The sequence below is a fragment of the Haliotis cracherodii genome, unplaced genomic scaffold (assembly GCF_022045235.1).
Source record: "Haliotis cracherodii isolate W230 unplaced genomic scaffold, xgHalCrac1.p SCAF_11, whole genome shotgun sequence".
Classification (NCBI taxonomy): Eukaryota; Metazoa; Mollusca; class Gastropoda; order Lepetellida; family Haliotidae; genus Haliotis; species Haliotis cracherodii.
In genome coordinates, this window is record NW_027266266.1 from 12,496,050 (window position 1) to 12,507,294 (window position 11,245).

Genomic DNA, 11,245 nt, shown 5'->3' on the forward strand with positions numbered 1-11,245 from the left:
GTCTTAAGTCTCACCGACTCTACAGATCGGGGGGTCAGGCTCGGTGACTTGGTTCATTGCGCGTCATCGTACCCCGACGGCGTGGATCGTCGCTGCTGACATCAATCACTGGATAGTCTCGATTACTTACGGGCTTAGTGCGGCGTTAAACAAGAAAGGAAACATGAAACACACAACAAGCCCATGAGCCCTAAAAAATACCTGGTATACAAAATCCAAGGAGCCTCCACGCCCCCTCCCCCGGTCTTCCCAGTCTAACTAATGACACAAGGATTCCAGCAGGATTTGTACAAATAGAAGTCCCAAGCAGCGTCCACATCAAGAGAAGTCGGATTTGAATCCTGGACTAGCTCGCACGTAACTTCCGGTTTGTACCGGATGTTGAAGCCTGTGCAGACCCGAACACGTTCACAGGTTGAGGCGCAGGCTGCCGAACTGTCGATTTCTGGTCCTTGAGTCAGGATAGAGGCAGCATCGTAGCGAGCTCCTCGCGTTTGCTGAAATGAGGAACCTGGAATATGAGAATATCACATTCAATGGCAGGCATCAAGGTCATTGTCTAATTATGTCCACACAATTCAGTTGAATCTTGTCATCATTTATAAGTCTTGTACAAGATATTGTTAAACATGAAAACATGTAAGTTTGAATCGTTCTATTTGATACGAGTATGAAGAATCTCTCATCGGGCTATCTGGATATTGTCAATGTCAGGTTATAAACAAAATCGCCCCCCTCATGCAGATGTGAAAATATTCTCATTATATGACACATATTGTAAGTTAAATGTATCAACATATACATGGGTGAAACTTTAATACGATTGCAATGACCTTGTAAAAAGAGTCCATTACATACTAGTACATGCCATCGGTCTTTAAATAATCGTCTCTAAATAACCCATGCTTGCCGTAAAAGGTGACTATGCTTCTCGTAATAGGCGACTAACGGGATCTTATGGTCAGGCTCGCTGACTTGGTTGATGCACTTGGTCGATCCCAATTATGTTGGACCCGGGAAGATCCGGGGTAGAATAGGTCTTCAGCAACCCATGCTTGCCGTAAAAGGTGATTAAGCTTGCCGTAAAAGGCGACTAGCGGGATCGGGTGGTCAGCCTGGCTGACTTGGTTGATGCACTTGGTCGATCCCAATTGCGTGGATCGATGCTCATGATGTCAATCACTGGATTGTCTGGTCCAGACTCGATTATTTACAGACCGCCGTCATATAGCTTAAATATTGCTGAGTGCGGCGTAAAACAACAAAACAACCGATTGTGTGGGTCGATGCGCATGATATCAATCACAGGATTGTCTGGTCCAGACTTGATTATTTACAGACCGCCGTCACATAGCTGTAATATTGATGATTGCGGCGTTCAACATCAAGAAAACAAATAAATCAAAAGGGAGACTTACACAAACTATTGTCATATGTTAACCATCCGTACACTTTCACTTCGCAGAATTGTAGCAAATCGTAGATATCTAGCTGTTGCGTTTTGGTGAGACGGAGATATCGGCCATTCACAGGCCTTGTACATGTTACGGTCACTGTTGGCGCCGGGTCCGTCCCCGAGATGAAGTAGCAGGGTTTGGCGGGGGTCAATGGTTCCACAGATGGGTTTTGGTCGAAAAGCACCAGAGAAATATGGTGGATTCTCTCAGCTACAATAAAAGATGTAATACACTGTCAAAACATGTGGACCCATGAGGATTCCGGGATAGAATAGGTCTTCAGCAATCCATGCTTGCCGTAAAAGGTGACTATGCTTGTCGTAAAAGGCGACTAACGGGATCGGGTGGTCAGACTCGCTGACTTGGTTGATGCATGTCATCGAGCCCAATTGCGTGGATCGAAGCTCATGATGTCAATCACAGGATTGTCTGGTCCAGACTCGATTATTTACAGACCGCCGTCATATATCTGTAATATTGCGGCGTTAAACAACAAACCAACCAAAAAATGAAAAAATGTGTCGAATCAAAAAGGCTTTGGCACCGAATGATGCCGTGCTCTAAGGCGCCAAGCAGAGTTGCGTTCCGAAGTCATTGCAAGGATCGGCTGGAAACGAGTTTGAATCTCAGATTCGACTTTATTATTACCAGTAGTCTGTCAGCACCACGCACATGAGTTTGGGATTTCCCTGCTCGAAGCAGCGCTGAACCCTGCTCACTCACTCACTTAATTCCTGGTTATTAAAGTATCTAAATTGATGTTCTTTGATTTTGTTTGTTTCTTGTTTAACGCCGCACTCAGCAATATTCCAGCTATATGGCGACGGTCTGTAAGTAATCGAGTCTGGACCAGACAATCCAGTGATTGACATCATGAGCATAGATCCACGCAATTGGGATCGATGACATGCATCAACCAAGTCAGCGAGCCTGACCACCCGATCCCGTTAGTCGCCTCTTACGACAAGCATAGTCGCCTTTTACGGCAAGCATGTGTTGCTGAAGACCTATTCTACCGCGGATATTCACTGGCCGAGAGCTGTCTTATAAAGTTACATATTACAAATGTCAGTGGCGGTCGGGTAGCCTAGTGGTTAAAGCGTTCGCTCGTCACGCCGAAGACCCAGGTTCGATTCCTGACATGGGTACAATGTATGAAGCCCATTTCTGGTGTCCCCCGCCGTGATATTGCTAAAAGTGGCGTAAAACCTAACTCACTCACCCACTACAAATGTCAATATTGCTGGGTACATAGTATGTATAATACCTCGCTTGAATATGATGTTCATGTATCAAATGTACACATATCGCTATTCTTCCGAGGGGCACGGTTGGCCCAGTCGTCTAAGGCGCCGCGATTCGCTGTGCAGAGTTGCGTCCCTTAGAACGCAAGAAACCTATGATTGTGGGTTCGAATCCCGGTTCGCCCCGATTATGTTTCTAGATTTGTCAGCACCATACCCGTGCTCGTGGGTTTCACCGAAGTGGTAAACGTCTAAGACCTGCATCACTTCGGGCTTTCCTCCCACATTAAGCTGACACGCCGTGATATGACTGGAATACTGTTAAAAGCGGCGTTAAACCCAACTCACTCACTCACTCACTCACTCACTCACTCACTATTCTTCCGAATCCTCACTGTTATTTGATCGCAGTGAACCAAATTCTCATATTACAATATCTCATAGACTAGGGCAGTTACTCTAGCGGACAGACCGATGGATTGCCGCGAATGGCAATTAAAAACAATAGTTGTTTTGCGTACATGTTGCTTCGCCACTGTATAAGAAAGAGATTTCAGTTGGAACTATATTGGCTACTGTCACTGACCGACTGACACAGCACTTACCCTGTGACGTAATAAATATTAATGCGCGCATTCAAGGAAAACTCGCAATGTTTCGGTAATGTTTGTGAAAGAGGGAAAGCGGTTTTGAAGCACAGAATTGAAGAATGACATTATATGATAAAAAGGTTATCACGCTTGTGTGTTTGGGGATGGTAAATATCCTGTATTAGGAATAAACAGTATGTATTTAGCTCGCCCAGGCTCGCTAAATACAATGTTTATTCCTAATGCAGAATATTTACCATACCCAAACACACTCGCGTGATAACCTCTATTTATGTTAAAGATATCGGTATTTTATTTCAAGATATCAATAATGTTTTAGAGATTGAAGATATCTTAAATTCATTTCTGATATCCATAATCCAATTTCTGATATCTTAAACTGTTACGGTGATATCAACAAATTAGTTAGTTTTATCTCTAAATGTATTTAAGATATCATTAAACAATTACCATTCTACTGTACCTAAATATATTAGAAATAAAGTCAAGATATCTTACATTCAATACAAGATATCTTGCAATAAATTATACATATCTACAAATGCATTGCAGATATCATTAATTCGATTTAGATATATTTAATTCAATTAGAGATATCTTTAATTCAATTCAAGATATCATTAATTCTGACCGTGATATCAAAAATCCAATCAAAGATATCATTAATAATTTTGATATCTTTTTATCAATTATTTATATCAGTTATCTGATTTAAGTAACATTATTAAAGTAACAAAACATGACATTTTGATATCTTTAAATCATATTTTGATATCATCAATCGAATTTAAGATATCAGCAATTCTTTTCAAGATATCAGTAATACGCTTCACCTTACCTTAATTCATTTCATGATATCTTAAATTTTATTGCAGATATCTACAATTATCTGTATATAAGATATCTTCAATTCCATTCACGATATCTTTAATTCAATTCAGGATATCTATAAAACAAATGAAGATATCCGTAATTCCGTAATAAATATGAAAACGGCTTGCCATACACCCGTGCCCCCAGTTTAATATGGAGGAAGTCTCAAAGATCACCGGCTTTACGACCCGTGGATCTTGCAGGGTAAGTCACTTAGTATGGTGGCCGAGAGGGGACATCGCTTTCTCGTGGTATAACAATATTCCCTCTTGGCCAATATGGGGGTCGCATGTGTTATGTGTTTCTATACAATAAAATGTATATACGGTAAACGGTAACTGACCCAACATTTCTCTCAGCAGTCATGTAAAGGAGTTCCCTTTGCTTGCAAAATATGCTTAGTGCATTTTGTGTATGCCTGGGACTTCAGTCCCCAGTGAAAGTGTTTTTTTCACAGTTGACATTAATAGTGTAAGTGTAGAGTTGAAATCTGGGAATGTCGATATAAATATACAAGTAATTTGGTTGAAAATGGAAGTTGTAAACTTCTTATGAAGATTGTAAGTGAATGAAAGAGAAGTTTAGATGTTATTGTCTGATCAGAATGTTTAGAAGATTCCGGGGTAGAATAGGTCTTCAGCAACCCATGCTTGCTGTAAAAGGTGACTGTGTTTGTCGTAAAAGGCGACTAACGGGATCGGGTGTTAAGGTTCGCTGACTTGGTTGATGCATGTCATCGTATCCCTATTGCGTGGATCGATGCTCATGATATTAATCACTGGATTGTCTGGTCTGGACTCGATTATTTACAGACCGATGTCATATAGCTGGAATATTGCTGAGTGAGGCGTAAAACAACAAACCAAGCAAACGGGCAGAGTTTCTATCCACTAGACGACGGATGCAGTTTTGGTCTTTGTATCATTCCCTCTTGTTAAATGTAACTTAACCCATCCTATTTTAGGAAATAAGGGGCGGTGGGGTAGCCTAGTGGTTAAAGCGTTCGCTCGTCACGCCGAAGACCCGGGTTCGATTCCAAACATGGGTACAATGTGTGAAGCCCATTTCTGGTGTCCCCTCCTGTGATATTGCTGGAATATTGCTAAAAGCGGCGTAAAGACATATTCACTCACTCGTGGAAATATTGTCCCATTAACGTTGTTGTTTGTGCCAATGTACAATGTATGAAATGCAACAACATTTAAAATATAGTTAAATACTCTAATCTAGTGTACTCACGACAACAATCCTGTCTGTTTGTGATTTCGATCCTCTTCACCATGAAGGTGGCCTGCAAATCAACTTGCCACCAGGGATCGCTGTCCTGGTTCGCAGAGGCAAAACAGCTGCCGCTGAGAAACGATCCGTCAGTATTTCCATCATTTCCAGCTTGTGCACCATTGGTGGAGTACGAGGAACTTGCAGAGGAGGGCCTGGTCAAGGCCAGATTAGTTTCTGTAATTGAGGCGTAGGTTCTTTGGTAATGCAGTAAACTACGTTTTTAACGAACACGCTTATAACGAATTGACGGATATAACAAACTTACTTTTTTGTCCTGACTATTTGCTGTAGTTAAGCTGTATATATGCTTATAATGAACTACGGTTATAACGAACTAAAACAAGTGGTCCCTTTGAGTTCGTTATAACCGTTGTTTACTGTATTCAGATACACAAAACGGATCTCACACGTTATACTCATGCGAGACCCGTCAAGATCCGGTTTAGAATGGGTCTCCAGGAACCCATGCTTGTCGGAAGAGGCAACTAACGGGATCACAGTGTTTCCCAGTTGTTGTTTAAACCGTGCTCAGCAATATTACAGCTGAGTCAGGAAATGGTCTGGAAATCATAGAGTCTGGACCAGACAATCCAGTGATTGACATCATAAGCATCGATCCACGCAATTGGGATACCATGACATGCATCAACCTAGTCAGCGAGCCTGACCATCCAATCCCGTCAGTCGCCTCTTACGACAAGCACAGTCGCCTTTTTACGGCAAGCATTGAATGGTTGCTGAAGTTGCTGGTTGCGGCGTTCACAAACAATTAAACATTAGTTGGTAGGTTGTTTAACGCCGCACTCAGAAATATTCCAGCTATATGACGGCGGTCTGTAAATAATCGAGTCTGGACCAGGCAATCCAGTGATTAATATCATGAGCATCGATCCAAGCATTTGGGATCGATGACATGTACCAACCAAGTCAGCGAGCCTGACCATAAGATCCCGTTAGTCGCCTTTTACGACAAGCATAGTCGCCTTTTAAGGGATGTATGGGTTGCTGAAGACCTATTCTATCCCGGAATCTTCACGGGTCCAAATGGAAAATCGAACCCGGAGCATTCCGTCGTGAAGATCAGGGATAGAATTGGTCTTCAGCAACCGATGCTTACCGTAAAAGGCGACTATGCTTGTCGTAAACGGCAACTGTTCTATCCCGGAATCTTCACGGGTCCACATGTTTTGACAGTGTATTACATCTTTTATTGTAGCTGAGAGAACCCACCATATTTCTCTGGTGCTTTTCGACCAAAACCCATCTGTGGAACCATTGACCCCGCCAAACTCTGCTACTTCATCTCGGGGAACACCCGATCCCGTTAGTCTCGAGAGAATTTAGGAGCATGGTTAAAGTGCAAATATCGCGTATGTATTGAGCCTCGCTACAAACATTGTGTGTTATGTAGCGTCCCACTCAGCTATATAACGGCTGTCTCAATACCCACGGCGGACATGCAGGCCATGACAGACGCTTCAGTCCTGCAGTCATCTTTCAGTCAGGTGAGCTTAAAGTAGTCATGGCGATAAACATTCGATCTAGTCTTTGTAATTTACTCACACGGCCCAAACGCCCATGATCAATTTCATCAAACCAGAATCGATTACCTTGCATTTAAAATGCGTAGTTTACCTCGTCCATACAGATAGATTACCTATTGAAACACACCAATATCTCATGGGATGAAAGACAATAAGGAGATTGTATGCAATACTTCTGGTTCAATAAACCTTGAAGCTTGATGAAGGGGCGAACAAACAGGAGTCGTTTTCTCTCAGACATCTAACATGACAACCTTTATATTGCCAAATAGAGCCTTTGAAACATACAATAATTCAGGCTCAAACGTTACGGTTTGTTAAAATTAAGGTAGACTGAAAATGGCCGTTTGAACATTATAATCCCCCGGCACGAAGTGGAAGGGGGATATAGGAATGGGTGCGGTCCGTCCGTCCTTCCGTCCGTCACATTTCGTTTCCGGAGCAGATCTTGAAAACACTTGGCACATAGATAGGTCTAGTGGTGAACTGGTGCCTTTTGATAGTTTGGGATTTAAAAAAAAAAAAATTTCTAGTTTCCATGGCAACAACTTGGATTTAGACTGAAAATGGCGGTAGTCCTTCTTTCCGGAGCAGATCTTGAAAACCGTAACATATTTCTTCACCAAACTTGGCACATAGATGGGTCTAGTGGTGAACTGGTGCCTTTTGATAGTTTGGGATTTGAAAAAAAGTTATTTTCGAGTTTCCATGGCAACAACTTGGATTTAGACTGAAAATGGCGGTAGTCCTTGTTTCCGGGGCAGATCTTGAAAACCGTACCATATTTCTTCGACAAACTTGGCACATAGATAGGTCTAGTGGTGAACTGGTGCCTTTTGATAGTTTGGGATTTTTAAGAAAAATACTTTTCGAGATTCCATGGCAACAACTTCGATTTAGACTGAAAATGGCGGTAGTCCTCGTTTCCGGAGCAGATCTAAAAAAAACATACCATATTTCTTCACCAAACTTGGCACATAGATAGGTCTAGTGGTGAACTGGTGCCTTTTAATAATTTGGGATTTTAAAAAAAATATATTTTTCGAGTTTCAATGGCAACAACTTGGATTTAGACCGAAAATGGCGGTAGTCCTTCTTTCCGGAGCAGATCTTGAAAACCGTACCATATTTCTTCACCAAACTTGGCACATAGATGGGTCTAGTGGTGAACTGGTGCCTTTTGATAGTTTGGGATTTGAAAAAAGTTATTTTCGAGTTTCCATGGCAACAACTTGGATTTAGACTGAAAATGGCGGTAGTCCTTGTTTCCGGGGCAGATCTTGAAAACCGTACCATATTTCTTCGACAAACTTGGCACATAGATAGGTCTAGTGGTGAACTGGTGCCTTTTGATAGTTTGGGATTTTTAAGAAAAATACTTTTCGAGATTCCATGGCAACAACTTCGATTTAGACTGAAAATGGCGGTAGTCCTCGTTTCCGGAGCAGATCTAAAAAAAACATACCATATTTCTTCACCAAACTTGGCATATAGATAGGTCTAGTGGTGAACTGGTGCCTTTTGATAATTTGGGATTTTAAAAAAAAATAATTTTCGAGTTTCAATGGCAACAACTTGGATTTAGACCGAAAATGGCGGTAGTCCTTCTTTCCGGAGCAGATCTTGAAAACCGTACCATATTTCTTCACCAAACTTGGCACATAATGTCATCTCACAGTATTGAATACATTTCCTTTCTTGTTGGTAAGTTCTGCATTGCTTGTGTGTATATTCCTCCAAAAGTGTCATGGACACGGTTGTTGCATTCACTGACTAACTTCATGCAGAAACACAACTCATTACAAATACAACAATGTAACTGATCTTAAACCTACTCAACTGTATAAACACTGCATCCTAACCTGTATATATTCTTGTCAACCATACTCTGAACTTCACTTGCTTGATAAAGGTGTTAGAACCAACACCGAAACCATCGCTCCTAATTGTAATAAAGAAGTTGTTCGTCCATATGTCTCATCCTTATTTATTACAAATACAGTTACATATTCTATCACAAACTGTAGATGGCAAAACAACACCAGTAATAACCTTCTTAAGTGTTGCAATTAGGCCATTTACAAAAATGTTGGTTGGTTGGTTTGTTGTTTAACGCCGCACTCAGCAATATTCAAGCTATATGACGACGGTCTGTAAATAATCGAGTCTGGATCAGACAATCCAGTGATTAAAATCATGAGCATCGATCCACGCAATTGGGATCGATGACATAAATCAACCAAGTCAGCCAGCCTGCCCACCCGATCCTGTTAGTCGCCTCTCACGACAAGCATAGTCGCCTTTAACGGCAAGCAAGGGTTCCTGAAGACCTATTCTACCCCGGAATCTTCACGGGTCTGAAAACGTGAAGAGTTCGTCTTATGCTGAATTTATTGTAACACAAAGGCTTACATTCATTTTTAGAACTTCAGTTAATATTAAATAATACTTACTTGAACGAAATAAGTAGACCATATAAACCTTTTTGCACTAAAAGTAAAGTTTCGACAGCTTAAACTTAGCACTAGTGAAACTCCGTTGCGAGTCGCTGCAAGGAACAATATTTCAGTTCTTATCATGTTAGCTTCATGTGATAGGAACGTCCATCGTGAACACGCAGGCACATGTTTTGAGCTGACAACCCAAGAGTCAAAAGCAGGCCGTTTCTGTGATTAAATATCAGACACCTAGGCTTTACATGACCCATGAGGATCCGTAGTGGAATAGGTCATCGGCAACCCAAACTTGCCGTAAAAGGCGACTATGCTTGTCGTAAGCGACTAACGGATCGGGTGGTCAGGCTCGCTGACTTGGTTAACGCATGTCATCGTATCCCAATCGCGTGGATCGAAGCTCATGTTGTCAATCGCTGGATTGTCTGGTCCAGACTCGATCATAGTAATATAGCTGGAATATTGCTGCGTGACGAGAAGTACATTAATAGTGAGTGAGTGAGTTAATATTTAACGTCACATCGACAATATTTCAGCCATATCGTGACGAGAAGTACATTAATAATACATATATTTAGACTGAATAGAAACCTGTCAACGATGGACAGTAAAATAACTAGATTTATCACAGATTATATTTAAAACTAGTAGACAGCCATAAAAATATAACATCATACTAAACAATACAAGATAAAAATGAGCTATTGATCGCCAGCCACTGAAGAGAGATCACCATGCTAGGGTCCATGGGGACTTACAGTACTTTTGCTACCTGTATGGACCCCAGCCGGATTTACATCATCCCTTCAGCTGTTGGCGATTATTGATAAAGTTAGCAAACATTAAAACAACACATATGCTACGATTAAAAGTGTGGTATAAATAAATATACTTTGAAAGACGTGGTCTTACATACCCTCTCAGGGGGACAATAATTTTACACTACTTTAACCCCCTTTGAGGATACAGCCACTAATAATCTCAGTTATTAGTTTTATTCAACCAATTTTAAAAAACACTGATTATATACAGATTATATCATTCAAAATGTATGTAATAATTCCATTTCCTTTAAAAAAACGATGATTAAATGATAACTAAGATTAAAAAGATCCTTGAAGAATGAAACTTTGAAATAGTTATCCCTTGTGATGGTAGTCATGCTGGACATGCTTGACCGTGATTCTTTCATCACAAGGGATACAAAACGGAGGATCCTCACCTTTCAACAAATATTCATGTGTATACCTGCTTTGGCCAATGCGAAAGTAACGAAGACATCCAGTGTCTCGGTTCACTGAATTGCTGTACTGAAACAGCAATCAGCTTAAAAAGAGCACCAGCTTATTACACATACAGAACAGGCACAGAGAAACAGCGATATCTCTATATCATACATATTTTCATAAATCCACGTTACAATCATGTAACAGTACGGTGATATGCTAACAGTGGTCTACCCTTGCGAATTCTCACCTGTTCTCGAAAACTTGAAGAGTAAGGCCCAAAATAATACAGACACCAGGATTCTCCACCCTCTACCCATGCTTCCTGTGTCTTGCTGTGCCAAACTGAATCAATATGCCGCATGGACAGACATATGTGATCAATCCCACTGCCAGCAGGCATATTGGAAAATGTAACAAAACGTGAGTTATCCATTATATACTTCTCGTCACCCGTGAAGATCCGGGGTAGAATAGGTCTTCAGCAACCCATGCTTGCCGTAAAAGGCGATTATGCTTGTCGTAAAAGGCGACTAACGGGATCGGGTGGTCAGGC

General features: G+C 41.3%; 1 protein-coding gene across 1 annotated transcript; it reads right to left on the reverse strand.

The window, feature by feature from the left end:
• Positions 1–254: 254 nt before the first annotated feature.
• LOC139455928 (fucolectin-like) lies at positions 255–11,009 on the reverse strand. Its single transcript, XM_071237474.1, has 4 exons — positions 10,940–11,009; positions 5,425–5,640; positions 1,419–1,667; positions 255–511 (listed from the first exon to the last, which is right to left on the reverse strand). The coding sequence occupies exons 1-4, from the start codon at positions 11,007–11,009 to the stop codon at positions 255–257; spliced, it is 792 nt and encodes a 263-aa protein (XP_071093575.1).
• Between the last annotated feature and the right edge of the window lie 236 nt (positions 11,010–11,245).

Excerpts from the sequence above, each read along its gene's own strand:
- LOC139455928 (XM_071237474.1), bottom strand. The coding sequence starts at position 11,009 with ATGGGTAGAGGGTGGAGAATCCTGGTGTCTGTATTATTTTGGGCCTTA. Across the intron at positions 1,668-5,424 it reads AAACAGACAGGATTGTTGTC|CTGAGAGAATCCACCATATT; the intron begins GTGAGTACACTA and ends CTTTTATTGTAG. Across the intron at positions 512-1,418 it reads AACATATGACAATAGTTTGT|GTTCCTCATTTCAGCAAACG; the intron begins GTAAGTCTCCCT and ends CTCATATTCCAG.